This window comes from Halictus rubicundus, chromosome 1 (assembly GCF_050948215.1).
Source record: "Halictus rubicundus isolate RS-2024b chromosome 1, iyHalRubi1_principal, whole genome shotgun sequence".
In the NCBI taxonomy this organism is placed as follows: Eukaryota; Metazoa; Arthropoda; class Insecta; order Hymenoptera; family Halictidae; genus Halictus; species Halictus rubicundus.
In genome coordinates, this window is record NC_135149.1 from 5,748,699 (window position 1) to 5,767,679 (window position 18,981).

Genomic DNA, 18,981 nt, shown 5'->3' on the forward strand with positions numbered 1-18,981 from the left:
AAAACATATTTCAATAATCAAAAAACTGAATTTCACTACATTAAAACAATATTATTTATTTCTTTGAACCGAATTAGTATAAATATTACGAATTTAATATTAATGTAAATAATAAAGCCAAACTATGTCGAGCGCCTATAGGCGCTCTCAGTGTCACAAACGCAAAATTTCTAAGCCCCTATAGGCGCCCACGGTAGCCAAGGTGTTAAAAACAATTGTGGAAATTCGTAGAATTTAAATAACTATGTATGCATAGTACATACTGCGGCTCCGCCTCGCCGGCGAACTTATTCCGCTCTACAAACATCACAACGGTATTTATAACGGTAATAATTCGACAGGAGACATATCGAAGTGAAGGACAAGTCATTGTGGTGAATATTCTTGAATATAATGAACACATAAAAGGAGTTTTTCAATCCCAATGCACAGTTGTCACGTAACTGCAGCCGAAGAAGGTTTGGGTACTCACCTAAGATATTTGCCTGATTATAAAGTGCAATTGGTAATAATCAAGTGAGTATATGTACGTAATACAAAATATTATTGTGTACATCATTTAATTATCAGAGTCACCGTGCCCAAACTACGATTTTATTTGTATGAAATTTATTTTCATTTGATCTGATTTATGTATATTAATTCTGAGTTTCTTATAACGCTGTATATATTAATCGCGTTATAGGAGTGTTGACTGTATGTACAGTGTAAAATGACTCTTACTAATATTTGGACACTCTTAAAAAAACGATGGCTTTTTTAATGTTGGACCATACGACTTGGATTTTTTTCATAAGTTAGAACAATTAGTTTGCTACATGATGTGAAAAAAATTGTTTTTTATATTGCAATTGGTCGGAATTGTATGAGAAAATAAAAAAAGCATCATTTAAAACTTATTTATGGTGGCCTATATTGAAAGTTTGAAAAATACATTCTGTAGATCTGTATCAATTGAAAACTTCATAAATGTAGGTCAACGTTATAACGTTGGCGCATAAACGTTTAAAGATGGTGAAAATTGCTTCACATTTTTTTCAATACAGAAGTTAGTACATATTGCTTAAATTTGAAATAAATTATTGTAAACTTTCAATAATACTGGCTTCATAGCTTCTTCCAATGGAATTGCAAAAATTTATTTATAAATTGCTTAATTTATAAATTAGTATAATTTAACTAATTCTGGAAAATGATGACATTTAATATGTCTGTCTACAAAAGATACATAGAAAATAATTTTGGAGCTTATTCTTCCTATTTAAGTGACCTTAAAATACGTTGTCCTCGTCATTACATACATAAAAAACAATTAACTAACAGTGGAATCCAGATCTAGCTTTTGTCGGTACTATTCGTCTTGCTTACCTTGGGATCGTTGAGAACTCGTTTCACCGACACCGTTTTCATCGACACGATTTGACCGACATTAATTTTCGTCGACACTATGGTTTCATCAACATGGTCAAATTGTCGACAAATGTCTTCATCGAAATGATTTGACCAACGCTATGTTTTCATCGACACGGTCAAATCGTCGACGTATATTTTCATCGACAGTCCGTGTTTGGCGATAAAGAGTTCATTCGTTTCCACTGACATCAAATTTGTATTTGCTAATGCAGATTAATCGTTATTATCATTGTTATGTTCCTGACGCATTTTGTATGCTTGTATAATAAAGTATAAAGTATTTGCTTGTATAATAAATAATGAAGAGAATTACAAAGCGTTTTATTTATGTCAAAGTTTTTATTGCTACTTTATTAATCAGAATTGGTTCAAATAAACAAACTTTATTAATAGTTCCACACTTATGAACAAAATCATAATATTTCATGTAATTTCAATCATAATTGTGTAAATACATATAAAAAATTTGGATAAGCAGAACGAATACTACGAATATACATATATAGACTACAAAACATAACAAAATTGTACAATATTTACACAAAAATAATGTAATGAAATTAAAGCGATATATTTTGTGCTAAAGCCTTTAGAGATCCATATCACTATACTGATACTCTACGGAACGCAGGTGGGCGGCGCAATTACAAATGGACTGTCGCGATAGTATCCGAAACGACGCGGTCGCGAAGGTTTCCGACCGGTGACCTGCGGTTTTGCGGGGTCGCGAGAGCGTGGAATCCACGCCGAACGCCTGGGGAACGGATTCGTTTCGCGGCGCCATCCGATACAAGGCGCGACGGGCGAAACCTACGATATTCTACGCGAGATACGCACGCGAGTACAACAGACGCGAGACGGTGTGATCGACTAATTCGCTACGACTGCGGCTTCTCCGAGGAAAGACTTCCGTATCTGATTCCGTCGACGGTCTGTCCGGCGTATACAGGGTGAGTCACCAAACGTTAGCACCTCAAATATCTTTGTTGTTTCTAAAGATACGTAAAATATGGTAAGGACAAAGTTGAATGGTACAATGGGGCTGACACGATGCAAAAAAATAATTTTGTTTTTATGTCATTTTTTGGAGATATCAAGGTCACCTTGACTTTTTTAAATGGAACCACCCTTTTTTAAACACCTACAATGATAGTCCCTTTCATTAGGAATTCAGTGACTATAATTAGTCCAAGGTCATTCAAGGTCAAGGACAGAAAAAACGTATAAAACTAAAATATGGAAGCAGAATACCTGTATTTTATAAATGTTCGAAATGATGGCCGTGTGCGTCGATACATTGTTGTAAACGAGCTCTGAAGGAATGTTGAACTCTGATAAGTGTATCCGACGTGACATTCGTACATGCTGTGATGATACGCTGACGCATATCTTCAACTGTTGTTGGAGCATCCGTGTACACGGTCTCCTTTAGCAGACCCCATAAAAAGAAATCCAGTGGATTTAAATCAGGCGAACGTGATGGCCATGAAACTGTTCCGTCTCGTCCAATCCATCGGTTTGGATATCGAGAATCCAACGTTTCTCTTGCTACTCGTGCATAATGAGCAGGACAACCGTCATATTGGTACCACATATCGTAGCGATTTTGTAAAGGGACATCTTCTAACAAAATTGGCAGATCTTCTTGCAAAAATTGAGCGTATTTCTGTCCCGTCATCATTCCGTTAACGAAATATGGTTCAATTACTTTGTCGTTCAAAATACCACACCACACGTTTACGCTCCATTGTCTTTGACGATCAATTTCTCGCAGCCAGTGCGGATTATCCACAGACCAATAATGGGCGTTCCGTAGATTAATTGAGCCATGATTACTAAATGTTGCTTCGTCCGTAAACAAGACATTAGAAAAAAATGAACGATTTTGAAGCAATTCCCATTGACAAAAGTTAATTCTATTTTGAAAATCATTCCCGTGCAATTCTTGATGGAGCAATATGTGGAACGAATGAAATTTATGTCGGGCCAGAATTCGTATTATGCTACTTTGACTTATGCCTGCTTTCCGAGAAATTTTTCTAGTACTCACGCGAGGATCGACAGCTGTAGCGGCTGAAATATTAATTTCATTGTCTTCATTAGTCGTGGGATTCTTCCGTTTGTGCTGTCTTGCATGTACACTTCCAGTACTTCGAAACTAGCTGTACGTATTAATGAAAGTCGGTCTAGAAGGAGTGTTTCGCTCGTGGTACCTTTCTTCATAAAGTAATCGGGCCTGCACTGCATTTTGTCTACATTCACAGTAAATCGTGATCATATCACACTTTTCAGTCATTGAATAAGACGGAATCGCATTTGGAAACATACTGATAGTAAATAAGAATGCTGAACAACAATAACATTGAAGGACCTTAGTATGTTTACTTTAACTACGACCATAGTATGTTTACTATTTCCTACAAGTCTCAACCGTGATAAACGTATTCTGCTTCCATATTTTAGTTTTATACGTTTTTTCTGTCCTTGACCTTGAATGACCTTGGACTAATTATAGTCACTGAATTCCTAATGAAAGGGACTATCATTGTAGGTGTTTAAAAAAGGGTGGTTCCATTTAAAAAAGTCAAGGTGACCTTGATATCTCCAAAAAATGACATAAAAACAAAATTTTTTTTTGCATCGTGTCAGCCCCATTGTACCATTCAACTTTGTCCTTACCATATTTTACGTATCTTTAGAAACAACAAAGATATTTGAGGTGCTAACGTTTGGTGACTCACCCTGTATATTAAATAGGTAACAGAAGGTTGTTCTTGAATTTTTTGGAAGTGGTCATTCGAAGGGTTGCTTGCAAACCCCAACCCTAAAAAATTAAATAATTTTTTTCTGCCCTTAATAATTTGATCACAATTGTGAAAAAAATATATGATATGAAGGAGGTAAGTTCGAATATTTTCGTTTTTGTTCCATCTGAATATCTTAATTAACAACCGAGAAAAAAATGATACAGTCAAGGGTATTTATCCTAATATTATCCTTAAATGAAGGGTTAGCGACTTAAAATTTTGGGGGATTATCTTTCAACCAAAAACCATTGTTTTCCAATACCATTGTTTACTATACCGATAAAAATCGTACTGGGGCCGCTGGACCAGTCTTATCCTGCTAGGCCCTTTCCGACAAATTGATGTCGTCGATACTCTTCGGTTCTATAGGCTTATTTTTCTCTTTGGCACATAATACCTGTTGTTTTAACGCTCCACCCGTAGAAAAGTATAGTAGAATGGATTTTTCAGTATTTGAAATTACAAATATATATATATATATATATATATATATATATATATATATATATGTTAGCGTCAATATGTTTAAATTTAAGTCAAGGGCTGATACCGAGGCGATCCTTAGGATTGAAAGGATTTATGGTAGGGTCTGAACCTACGTTACGTCTTGAATAGGGATGCATGAGACTAAACAGAACTGTCGTCGGGCGATAACGGTTGGGCACTTTGGACCATCTGTTATCATGTTTATTATGTTTATGAGGGTGTGACGAGTAAATACTTGTCGGGACATGCAACTCAAGGTTGCATTGCCCCGAAGAATTGGGACTTTGTTCCAAGAGGATCTGGCCACGGAGTGGGGAAGGCAAGGGTGCCTTTTGGTGAGAGGACTGTGTCGGACAGCGCAGCACTTACCCCAGAACTTTCAAAGCGAACGAGTCTCAACCAAATTTCTAACATATACAGGGTGGTTGGTAACTGGTGGTACAAGCGGAAAGGGGGTGATTCTACGCGAAAAAAGAAGTCGAAAATATGGAATAAAATGTTTTCATCCGAAGCTTCGTTTTCGAGAAAATCGAGTTTGAAAATGCAGCAAGTACGCATGCTATTTGATAGGAATTGTCTGCTGCGTCTGATCATGACCTACCAATTCTACTTCCTGCGCATACTAAAGCACGCGAACCCGACGGATCTTTAAATTCGATTTTCTCGAAAACAAAACCTCAAACGACAAATTTGTATTCTATATTTTCGACTTCTTTTTTCGCGTAGAATCACCCCCTTTCCGCTTGTACCACCAGTTACCAACCACCCTGTATATACAGGGTGAGGCGCGAGAAACAGGCCACCTGAATAACTCGACTGCTATTGGTGTTAGGAAGTAATGCATCAGATGGAACTTTCTTGGTTTCGAGGGGGCATTAATCTGATGTTAGTAGCTTTTTTGTAGGTGGACGCGTAAAGGACATATGAAGGTCAACTTCATTTTTTTAAATGAATGTCCCATTTTTTATACCATAGATCGATAGAGTATCAAAATCTGAGTATAAAAGCGTTGACCTTCATATGTCCTAAACCTAATAGTTAACGAGATATTGTCCAAAGAAGAAAGAAAATTATTTCGATAATATCTCGTTAACTATTAGATTTAGGACATATGGAGGTCAATACAGTTTTACTCAGAATTCGATAGTCTATCGATTCATGATACAGAAAGTGTTGTATACCCGATAACCCTAGACTCTAGTTAAACACCAACGCATCATGATAATCATGCCATAGTCACGTCAGCCAAAACCCTTGAATCATCAGGACCAAACAGACCTTTAGACTTTGTCTCTTCTACGTCATCCTTTCCACAACAAGCCTTTTCTACTCCCTTCCACATTTTCCTCTAAAAAACTACATATATATAGCAACCCGTCGAAACAGAGTCAGAGCTTCTTCTTGCATATTTCAGTGCAGAAGGTTACATCGCTGTACCTTGAACTCGCCACCGTGTATACACTTAAATAAAACTCTTCTCGATTTTATTATAAACTGTTGTACTCGATTTCCAAACCCGGAATCCAACAAAAGTAGGTCTTTCCATTAGAAAAAATCAAGGTGACCTTGAAATCTCCTCTATACTGCTGCTGTATTTGCAGTGAAGGAATAGGGTTATGTAAGGCGGGTGCCTTAGAATAAGTATTCACAAATCAGGTTTACGTGACTGAGTCGTTTATTTCTTAATGTGAAGTCGCGATAGCGTCCGGTATAGTTAGCCTAGCGCGATTATGAATCTAACTGCTGTGACTCGGCGCGACTGAACTTTTACTGCGATTTAACAGCGACCGGACGAGACTATGACTCGTGTTGTAACTAGACTGTAGTTGTGACTCGGCTGTGACTAGACTGCTCGACTAGACTCTTCGCGTCGGTAGTTTGCTGCCTTATATTCTCAAAAATGCTTCTCGACTGATTGGTGGAAGTCCTTTCGAGGAACTTCCACCAATCCGTGCATTTTGCATAACACGCCCAAGTTCCACGCCCCTCGTGCGTGAGAAGGGTGAGCGCGTCGTTTCGTTAAAAATCTAATTTTGGTGATGCAGCGGGGTGTCTTCCGGGCCCAGTGCCGTACTGCTAAGTGCGGTACGTGGCTGCTGGCTTACGTCAACGGGCCCAGCTTTCCCGGGTGATAGAAACCAGGCACGCGTCGCTGGGACACTCTAAAGGCTCGTACAGACCTGAACATATCGACGAACATTGCGCCGAACAGTGAACGAAACGCAAAATCGACATTCATTTCGGCGATCCGAACGGCGCGATTTTGCGTTTCGGTCGCTGTTCGGCGCGGCGTTCAGCGCAATGTACGTCGAAATGTGCAGGTTTGTACGAGGCTTTTGATGTATGTCGAAAAACCGACAAGCGATAGATCGACCGCGCGCACGAACGCAAACGGGTAAGCCTCGCACAAACCTGAACATTTCGACGAACATTGCGCCGAACAGCGACCGAAACGCAAAATCGCGCCGTTCGGATCGCCGAAATGAATGTCGATTTTGCGTTTCGTTCGCTGTTCGGCGCAATGTTCGTCGCAATGCTCGTCGAAATGTTCAGGTCTGTACGAGCCTTAAGCTGGAGACCCTTCGACTACCCAAAATTTATGGCGTCCACTTGCGCTATTGAGTTCGTCGCTAGGAACTACAAGGACACATCTGTCCGCTAAGTGGCCAAAAACGTTAAAGACGTTTTCTCACACATAGCGTCTTATGCTGTGCAAACCATAAATCTCTCTTGGTGCTCGTGCGCTGAAGACTTCTCTTCCGGCGCCCAGCTAGCCGCTACAGCAGTACCGCAACATTGGCAACTGTTTCTTCCAACACCACTTTCCTCACAAACCCAATAATATAACTTATCCCTATATTGATTCTTTTTAAATATAAAACCATGAATTACAATTTTTTGTTATCCACGAATAGACAAAATAACTTCTGTCAGTCCTTCAAAATTAATTTGGGCTGCCGAACTCATTGCATTTGTTTTACGAACAATTTAACACAACAATTACGTACAAAAGCAGGAAACGTACTGACACATAGCAGCATCACAAATTGGGGTGAATAATAACAACAATTTCTAATGTAGCTATGAGTTCGTGCAAATTTGTTCGTGGAAACGAATGAACTCAAACCTGTCGCTAAACATGGACTGTCGATGAAACCATTTGTCGACAATTTGTCCGTGTCGATGAAAACATAGTTTCGATCAAATCATGTCGATGAAAACATTTGTCGACAATTTGACCATGTCAATGAAAACATAGTGTGAACGAAAGTTAATGTCGGTCAAATCGTATCGATGACAACAGTGTCGGTGAAATGAGTTGTCGACGATCCCAGGGTAACTCATTGTATTAGCCTACATACTCTTCCATATAAAAAGTATAGTGATAAATCTTTCAATGTTGCCAATAAGAACAAGTACAATACTTTTGTAAGTAAAATCTATTTATCTAAAAATTTTAGAATCCGGTTGAATTAGTTACTTTTTAGTCTTTGGTGTTAAAAACAGGATGAACGATTTTTTACAGTCAAATTCGATATCATCTATTGACCAACCAATTAAAATCAATTTTTCAGGAGTTTGCAGAACATTGACTGAACATTGACTTGAACATTTGATTGCTAGCTGCTGAATAGCGGGGACAATGGCGAGTTACTTGGAACTTTTCTACGGTGTTGCTTTACTACTTACCGCTTTCTATTATTACCGTGTGTACAAATTTCGTTTCTGGAGAAAACGTGGCGTAGTTGGACCAAAACCTCACCCGATTTTCGGCAATCTGTTCGATCTAACCCTTGCAAGAGTAACTACAGCAGACGTAGTAGAGGACATTCGTAAGAAATACAAACATGAACCCGTGGTTGGAGTATTCGAAGGACTGTCACCTATTCTTGTTCTACATGATCCAGATATTATAACGAACGTCCTAATCAAGGACTTCACCTCCTTTGAAGAACGTTCACATGCGGTTCACGAACGGGTATGTATAACACCAGACAAGTGTAAATGAAGTTTTATTCAATTACATTCAATAGTATTCAATGTAATTAATTTTAAATATGAGATTGAAATATACTCGCAATGATGTATTTGATCTTTTTTTACTGAGCTTTAACATTTTATTCAGTTATTCATTTCCCCTTCAAATACATGAAAATGTATCAAATAATCTTGCATTGCTAAAAATATAAGTTATAATAAATACACTGTATAGATACATGAATCTACTTGTACCAGAAGCTCCGCCATGAATAGCACTATCAAACGAATTCTAACGTTTTTTGTGTTATGGTAAACAAAAAGTGATTCCGAAACTGTTGATTCTAATTCTAAAAATGCTGAACGCGAATTAGAAAATTTTTTCAGCATCGTCAATTTTTAAGAAATTTGAATGATTGATTTAAATTATCATTTGGTAATGCTAATAAAAGAGAGTAACTACATTTACTGTTGAATGAAATAGTATCGAATAAGACAATCCAGTAATTCAATTCTTGAGTTTTCTTACTGGAAACATTGAGTGATGCTACTTTTACGGCGATGTAACTAAACAATATTTACCTAACAAAATGATTTCCTAAAATGTTTACAGACTGAACCCATGTCCCTGAATTTATTTCAATTAGACGCAACTAGATGGCGACAGCTAAGACCGAAAATAAGTCCGGTTTTTACATCAGGAAAACTGAGAGACATGTTCGGACTTGCAGTGGAATGTTCAAAAAACTTAGAAGCAAATTTAAATAAATTAGTTGCAACAGGAGAACCAATCGAAGTTAAACAAATGTTCTCACGCTTTACAATGGACGTGATTGGTAGTTGCGCCTTCGGAATTGATATGAGCGGTGAGGGCGAAAAGGAATCGGAGTTTCGTCGAATGGGCAACCGTATTTTCGATTCATCCATTGAAACCACTTTACGATTAAAAACAAGACTGTTCTGGCCGGAATTGTACGATTTACTTGGATATGTAGTGCCTGAAAAGACGTTAGTTACTTTCTTCACGAAAACTGTCATGGACATGATTAAGTATAGGAAGGAGCACAGCATCTATAGACCTGATTTCCTTAACGCGCTCATAGAATTTAGAAACCATCCAGAATGGTTCAAAGGCATAGGTAAGTTACTTATTGTCCATAAAACTATGTTTACAAGACTAATCTACGATATACAGTAATGCACGGTTAAATGGTACAATCAAATGGCTCAAATTAAACTGCCTATGAATCATTCGATAGACCGGGAGGGTAGTTATGGAGCAAAATATGGGAATATTTTGGTCAGCTTATCCAAAATGGAGCCCCTCCGCCTCGATGGCGGTCGGCAGCCAGGACCCGCGCGATTTAGGAAACCACTTTTCATGGCGACTTTATGCGATTACGGCTAACGTAACAGTGACAAGATAATTTTGGCAGCTCGGTAACCCTAAAGCGAAAAAACGAAAAATGTGCGATAATGAAATAAAGGTGCGATACTGTCGCTTCCCACGGCCGGACCTTATGGGATTGCGGTTTTCCTAAAGGTCGGATTTCCTAAGCGCGTCTGGACCCAGCGTTTTGAGATTCTGAGGCCTTTTATACTCCATTCGTCAAACTTTGTCAGACGCGATCGCATGCTATTGCAAATTACTGTTGTTACTACTTAAAGAAGAAGAAGAAGATGACGAGATTCTTTTAAGAATTTTTATGAAAAAACGACGAACACAAATAGAAAATATATGTGAAAATCAAAATGAAGAAGGTCACTACAACAAATTACTAGGGAACTATATACCGAGTGATGGAAGAATAGCTAGAGAATTTTTTTAGAATGAATACTCTAAAATAGTCTTTGGAAGTTATAAACATGTACGCTTCTGGAAGTTACCCCAGACCCTGGGGTCTGGCTTTTAACTCAATGACGATAATTACCGTGTCATTAACCTTTAGATACCATACAGGACACAGGTAGGTTCGCTAAGTGCGCGACCACCCCTGGACTCAGAGCATCTTGAAGCCGCTTTCTTCGCATTAGTTTTCGAATCGTGTGTACTAAATTCCTCGAAAATAATGGATTTTTTCGCCGGATAATAGATTTCACAACTTAATAAAAAAATTTATTTTTGTATTGCCTAATAGTGAACCAAAGTTCGATTTTAAAAAAAATTTTTTTACGGAGATACACCTATGCATGGTAAACAAACTTTTCTTCTCTCCTGGGAATTCATCAGTTCTCAGTGCGATCGTCATGTAGTTCTTTCGCCTACAATTGAATAATTAGGGTTCGACAAGTCGCGTGGGTAATAACCCAGTCTAGTCTACTAATAGACTGCGAATGTTTATGCAATATTATTTTTTTATGAAATATGTTTTGTCATTAGGATATTCTAAAAATATAATTTTTATTTTGCATATTGCGTATGTTTTGCATATTTTATGTTAACGATATATGTACAATGCATATTCCGTGCATATGTAATAATATAAATAAAAACATACGATTATACACAGCGATTATAGACAGTTAATTAAAGAAAAGTCGCATTTAAAGACATCATTCTATTTTAATTTTAATTTCTGCCGTCGCATAATGAGATTAAAAATACAATACTGACAACATTGAAATGACGTAAAAAAAACGTTAAACACAAAATCTGTTGACATTATCGTATTTTCCCCTTTGAACAGTTTCATTTCACTTTTGAAACTTTCGTTTACCATCATACTACAAAGAAAATCAAGTGTTCTGTTTTTCGTGACTCACCCTGTATATAGAAGTTATATTGTATTGAAGTTTAGAAGTGGCACCTATGAAATTAATTTAGCAATACGATCTTGTCATCAGCACTATCCTCAATTCTTTTCATATTTTTTCTGTGATGCGCCGTAGTTAAAAATGATAAAAACCAATTGTTTCAACGTTTTTCAAAGATTTACTTATTCTTTTTTTGACACTTTAGGTAAATTATACACTGATAAGCATTTGAACTTTCAGAGAAGCACTTTGAAAATTACTGACAAAAACAGTATACTAATATATTTCGTGCCACAGTTTTATGAAAAATTCGTAAAATATTGAATAATTATTTTCAGAGTTAACGGACACACTGCTTACTGCTCAAGCTTTCGTTTTCTTCGCGGCCGGATCTGATACATCTTCGACTGCTATGAGCTGGGCTCTTTGTGAGCTAGCTCAGAATCACGATGTGCAAGATAAACTGCATGAAGAAATGAAGGCATATCATGCTAAGTACGGCGATACCTTCACGGTTGAGTCTCTGAAAGAGTTGAAATACTTGGATAAAGTATTCAAAGGTGAACACATAAGCATATTACATATTATTATATATATATACATATACAGTATGTCCGTTTAAAGTGTCCTCATGTGATTATTTCTGTAAATAGCAAAAATACGAAAAAATGTTTCCGGTGATAGTTGTTTGATATTATGGGGTAAATATCACCACAACATCTCAACTACATTGAGACGAGTTAAATACACTACTTACAAGTGAGCCGTTGTTGAATGGTTAACTGTCAAAGTTAACGTGCCACCGACTTAAGCATTACGCGATGTACATCACAAGGAGGTTACTCCAATATCCTTGGCGCTTTTTTCAATCGAAACCAACTTGCTGCTTTTCATTTTATTTTAATATTGACTTGTAGTAACGAAATCGTTCGGGAAAAATGTCATAAAAGTAACAGAGTCCAATTGAGCAACCTCCACGAGGTGTACATCGGATAATGTTAATGCCAACAGTATGTAAACAATTCGTCCCAAAGTAGACTAACATATAAGCAATAAAAAGTATAAGTAAAAGTATAAGTATCCTTTTAATAAGGAGGATGTTAAAAAATGGTGAAATGGGTACCTCAGACGCCTAAAACATTAAAAAAAATTTATTCTTCAGGTTCTAAGATATTATAAACCCACCGTTATTCTTTGGCAAATAAAACCTACTGTGGATACAAGATTTATTTAAACACTGCATTTCCGATTCTCGAAACATTGTCGATATTTCAATTGTAATCATTTCGTACAAACAAATAGTACAACCATGTCTGACTTATTTTAAAGCGCCAAGCCTCTACTTACGGAAAGCAGTGTTTATTTACATCTATGATATTTTTGCATGATGTAGCAGATGGGAAACTAGGGACTAAAAAAAAATGTTCCGAAAAAATGCTGCGAATTCAAACGTCTCTGAAAACCTTCAAAAGAATTCTCGTAAATGAAACTGCCATACATTTGAAGATTGAAACCTCTTTACAACGATTCCTTAAAAATTGATGTACGATTTGTTTTCACTGTTTTATTGAATAAAAATGAAGAACGAGTTCGGGTCGTGTAAAGCCCTCATGGTGTAACTTATAGGTATGTACGTTTAAAAGTTTGCGACACATGTCTCACTCAAAGCTCGATAAAACGAATTAAAAAATCGTGCACCAATTTTGAAGGTGTCGTAAAGAGTTGAAAATCTATGGTAGTTTCAGTCACGTTAAAAGGTTTTCCAAAATTTTCATAAATATTTCAATGTATAGCAATATCGAGAAAAAAAGCGCGTCTTCAGTTTCTTGGCTCGCTACATCAAGCAAAAATTCTTAGAAAATATGAAGGAAGTATTATGAAACTAGAGGCTTCTAGCTTTAAAGCGAGTCCAAATATTGTCTTACGATCGTAATATGCTTTCGTACATTAGTATAGTTTTTATGAAATTAAGGATATTATAATCACAACTTACTCTTTTAAATAGAAATGTATACTGTTTCGGTACTTTAATAGAACAATAATATGGGTAAAATATTTATTTACATAAGGACGGTATTCCTTTTGAAATCATAATATGCTCCACACTCTTAAACGGGAGTGTACACGTACACACATAATAAATTATTAATGCAAAGTAAGTTGTTACAATATCACTAAATTTCGTTGCCAAGCATCTCATACAGTTTTCAACTTTTTTAAACGAATTTATATGCTCTTTCATTTATATCTAACAAGGAAAGAACAATGAATATTAAGAATATTATCGGTACAGGTGCTGAAAATACATTTAAACGATAAATATCGCATACATGCTATTCAATAGAATGTAATTATTAGTTCTAGTGATATTATTATATAAAACTAGTTTTCCTTAACTCATTTTTAGCTTTAGATCTTACTATAGAAATGAAATTTTTTTATTTTTGTAGAAACATTAAGGAAATTCCCTGCTGGGGCATTACTTCAGCGGAGAACAACGTCTGAATACACTTTCGATACTTTGAAATTTACAATACCAAAACTGATCAATATATGGATTCCAGTTTTTGCAATACATCGAGATCCTGAAATTTACCCAGATCCTGAAAAATTCGATCCTGAAAGGTTTAACAAAGAAGAAGTACGAACTCGACATCCTATGCACTACATACCTTTTGGCGACGGACCAAGAAATTGCGTTGGTATGTACCGGCATATTGCAACCATATTTCTGAAAACCTGTTCCATTTTTTCTTCACTGGTAAAAAGAAAGTTTAATTCAGTCATACCACTCCTGTTTAGTTACTTAAAACCGTGCTAGGTAGTTCTTGTTTTAAAGGGTGAGATGTTTTGAGCGGTAGAATGATTAGTAGAACTTGTTGATAACAATAACTTTGAATTTAATGATAACAACTGTACAAAGATGTGGTGTAAATGCGGACTAGCTGAGGACTGACTGAAGACTAATTTCTCGCACGCAGAGATGGGTTTTTAAGGGATGTGAAATTGGTGGTGGACGTTGTAAATAGTAGTGGGAGAAAATTGGGGGTGAATATTTAGAGGTTGTCCAGACGCTGTCTTAAATTGTTAATGTTCTGGTGCCGGAAACTCGCAGAAAAAATGGGATGAGTCCCGTCGCTTGGGTCTCAAGAGTCTTCGACTCTTAGGCTAATTTATTGCCTCTAGTAAGGGTGGTCGAAGTGATTGGGACCGGTGTCAAATTCGAGAGACACTTTCGTGGGTCTCGCATTGCGTTGCGTCCCAACAATCATTCTGCACCATTGTTATCATCACCTACATACACACGATGTTCTATAGATTTCAATTTAATAACTAGACTGCGAATGTTTATTTAAATTTTATATGTCAGAATATTCAAAATATGTGCAAAAAATATATGATGTGAACAAAGTTTATCAAAAATAGTACATTATAGTACAATAGAATACAATATTGCAACATATAGAATAGTTGTATAATCTATATCACTATCTGTAATTTGCATTACAATATGTAACAATAATATTTTCTAAGTTTTCAACTGTCAATTAGTCGAAATAAATTTATATGCAGAAAGTATCTCATTAACAACACAAGATGTAGTGGGAACATATTAACTCTCTTTTTTTTTTCGACAGTCGATCCTTTCAAACTTATGTATTTGTTTCTAATTTTGTTGTAACAACTAACAAAGCAGAGAAACTAGCTTGAATAAATGCTAAATTGTCAATAACAACTCCATTTTTTATAATTTTTTAGGCTGACATTAACCTTCTACAGTTTATATATTTGGAACGGTTCTTGTAGACGCATATCAATGTATTCATGTATCCCGTCAGTCACAGAATTGATGGCACGCACTTTATTAAACCAGAACAACTTTTTTGTGACTGGACTAAACGACAGTCTAGAACAGGCATGGGCAACTGGTGACTCGCGAGCCACGCGCGAGTCTTCTCCCCACTCTTGAGATACTCCACCTTGCTCCTATAGAGTGTGGGAAAAGGGTCGGACGATTAGGAACCTGTACACGAGGTTGTCTTCGGGAGAGATAAAAGCACGGTAGGGTAACATGCAGTAGCCAGTGACGGGGGAACCTGCACACTGGTAGTGAGGGTCATGAAGCGACTGCGGGGAAGAAGTTGCCCAGGCCTGATCTAAAACAAGATTGGACACGGCTGGACAACCTTTCTTTTATGCAGCGTACACCTTCGCCGCGCCCTCGGGATTTCGTTCGTTATCCAACGATACATACCCAGAATCAACAGATTAAGACTGCTGTCACAGTAGCTCCAATATCGGATGATACGGCCGACGCGACGTCCGACGTCGCACGATCGTTTCGTCTCTTCTGGTGTGATCGCGGCCTAACACTTGTCTCCTCACTTTACCCTCTCCCCTTCTGCGATGCTAATCCCCCACGCTTCTGCCGCGGCCAGGTCACGTGACGCGTTTCATCTCTGTCGTACATGTGTCACAATGCAGAAGTTGTGTCTGGCAGAAGGAGGGTAACTTTTCCCCCACAATTCGAGTCAACTCCCGTGATCTGGCGACTCTATACGTATCTCCGTAGCCGACCGTACGCGCGAGTGAGGCTACCTATCCGCGAAGTGCGCGTCATAATCATGTAAGTTCTTACAATGTACTCTGCTTACCTCACAAGAATGCGGCTATAAGCCGTGCGATTGGGTCATTCCACACATACTTTTGGATTTAGCCGAATTACTGGCTAATGTGTGTGACGCCAAAGCCTATCAATTGGGTGCGAGCGAGGACCCCGTTTGCCTCTGTGCTGTTTCGAGTGACTGCTTGTGAAGCAGGGACAGTACGTGTAGTGTACGAAAACGGCGAGACGCGTACGCTTCCTTTTTTGTCCACGAAATGTAGAGCGATCTGCGCGTATAAATTCTTCTATTCCCGTTTCTAGTGGGTACAACAAGTGATCGTTAGTTATCCTTATTAGATTTATATAATATAGGTATATTTATTAGAAATATCAGATGTTACTCGCGATATATCTATTCCTTTTTGATAAATTATTTATTTACAAAGTGCTCTTTGGAAGTAATGGTTCAAAATCTTTATAGATTTCAGAACAATCGTATAATCATAAGAGCTATAAACATGCGACCACTAATAAAAAAACGTTATAAAACGGATGGATATTAAGCATAAGCAGAAGCAGAAGCATAAAACAAGCAAAGAAAAATTCAAAGAATTAATTGGAGAAAGTCAAGACTGAATTCGGTCGTAGCAATACGTAACGCGCTTTCTAGGGAATCATCACTTAATGAATTACGAACATTTGATTTAATTAATTTCATGGCCGAAAAACTAATTTCATACACATAAGTCAATGCAAACATTGAATACATTTCTAAACCAAAACTTCTTATTTGGAATATTTTTCTACAGTTAGGAATTTGAAAAGAGATGTTTCTGTGGCTCTTTCTTTAAAGAAAACAGGTCATCTGATTGCAAATCGCTCAATTCCAACTGAAGCTCTGTCGTTTGATCTTCAATCGGAACAGATAGTGAATTTGTATATAAGAAAATATCTTTTTCTAAATGTTGATAATCTACAACATACTATTAAAATTCAAAATATCTAATTAGAATAAGTTTTGCCGAAATGGTGAAAAATTTACATCGAGAAATTCATCTTTACAATTCAGAAATTCAGGAATTCAAAAATTTCCACATTCTGGGTCCGCAAATTTCGATTATAATGTATACCATTCCGTCATGCTGTCGTTGATGTTGGAATCGTTAACCTGGAACGACTGAATAACTAACTAATAAATATAACTATATTATATAAATATATTAAGAAAACTAATGATGACTTTTCCATACTAGTAACGGATATATAAGAGTTTATTCGTGGTCAGATAACAAACCGTACGCGTCTATCATGCGTGCTCCGTGGATAGATAGCCTTCTCTCGCGCGGAATCGAATCTGTGATATAATATATCATAACAATAACACGTACAATTTTTCAACCGAATTCGTACTTTTGAGCCACATCGAAAATTTGTTGGCAAGGCCTGTACATTATTAGTTTCATCATCACCAAATTGTCTTTCAGAAAGCGAATAGCTATTATTTTAATGTTTCTTACAGGTTCCCGTTTCGCCGAATTGCAAGTCAAACTCGGACTGGTTAAAGTACTTCGAAATCACAAAGTGGACGTCTGTAAGCAAACTCCGATTCCGTATGAATATGATGCAAGCGCATTCACCTTGCAATCTAAGAACCCAATATACTTAAAGATAACAAAAATTTAATAATGTTGTGTTTACATGTAAATATAATATCTACTTCTTTAACTGCAATAACAAATTGGAAAGATGAAATAGTTCGAGTGCCAATGCGTCCAGAATTTATGAATATTGAGACTTAATAGTGCAGGGTAATAATAAGTAAAACAGATGAATGAACAACAATGTTTTAGAAATGCTAAAAAAGAAACAGTAATATAATGAAAAAATTTAATTTTTTGCATCAAATTTTTGTAATCTTTTCGACGGTAACAATTGTGTCGTTCTAATTGTAACTTGTTTAGTTCTCAATACAATAGCGTGGAAATAATATTAAGTGTGTGGGAACGTAATAAAAGAAACAAAACTACCCTATTGCAACGCATGTTAAAGCCAAACACTAACGACGGACCATATATTATTAGGCGGATGCAGAAAAACACAATAACATAAGCAGAAATAAACTATTTGTAGTACATTACAGTATGTTTTAATATATTATACTGTATTGTATTATATTATAGTTTATTATACCGTATTTTAGTATTTTGTACTATATTCTACTTTATTATGTATTCATTTATTGTGTATTCCACTATAGTATATGTTGGAATGTGACTAATACCGATCTACGAACGAGTATCGATTATCGATTTACTATGTAGCGCGCGACCTCTATGCGGCGATTGCGACGCCTGTGCGATGCGAGGCCGCCTTTTTTGGTTCGGGACGTGTCCCAGTATAGACGTGTAGTATTGAAGTTTTACTTTTCTGTGTTCCTTTATGTACTGTTTATCTAAAATATATTTCTCATTAATAATTAATGTGAGTGCTTAATCCTAACAGTATATGTATATTCTAGTATGTTATACTATATCTACTATCTCGTATCTATTATATTATCTGGACACAACGTTGCTTCGTTTCTAATGATCTCGCAGTAGATGCGACGTAAGACATCGGAGAAGAAGAATATAATATCTTGTTCTTGTAATATAATAATCGAATAGTTCTTTTAATAACAAGCTGATTTATTCGATGTCTGTATACAATAAGATGACATAAATAAAATAGGCGTCTTGGTAAACTGCACAAAGATTAGAACATACCATAGAAATACGATCTGTTGTCTTATGATGGATTTTTTCATTATTATTACCGTTCTTATCGTTCATTAATATATAATTTTATTCGCGATAGTGTCCAGCAGTTGACTTTATGAGACCAGAAAAATGTAATTCACAATTACAAACCTGATTCACATACGGTATTGCGCACAGT

General features: G+C 36.6%; 1 protein-coding gene across 1 annotated transcript; it reads left to right on the plus strand.

The window, feature by feature from the left end:
- The first annotated feature begins 432 nt into the window (after positions 1-432).
- Positions 433-18,238, plus strand: LOC143353478 (putative cytochrome P450 6a14). The gene is made up of 6 exons (XM_076786860.1): positions 433-516; positions 8,282-8,685; positions 9,298-9,823; positions 11,777-11,998; positions 13,889-14,140; positions 17,564-18,238. Exons 2-6 carry the CDS (start codon positions 8,350-8,352, stop codon positions 17,725-17,727), a joined length of 1,500 nt encoding a protein of 499 aa, XP_076642975.1. The 5' UTR covers positions 433-516; positions 8,282-8,349; the 3' UTR covers positions 17,728-18,238.
- The last annotated feature ends 743 nt before the right edge of the window (positions 18,239-18,981 follow it).

Coding starts and splice junctions, on each gene's coding strand:
- LOC143353478 (XM_076786860.1), top strand. CDS start 8,350: ATGGCGAGTTACTTGGAACTTTTCTACGGTGTTGCTTTACTACTTACC. Junction 8,686..9,297: donor CACATGCGGTTCACGAACGG/GTATGTATAACA, acceptor AAATGTTTACAG/ACTGAACCCATGTCCCTGAA. Junction 14,141..17,563: donor CGGACCAAGAAATTGCGTTG/GTATGTACCGGC, acceptor TGTTTCTTACAG/GTTCCCGTTTCGCCGAATTG.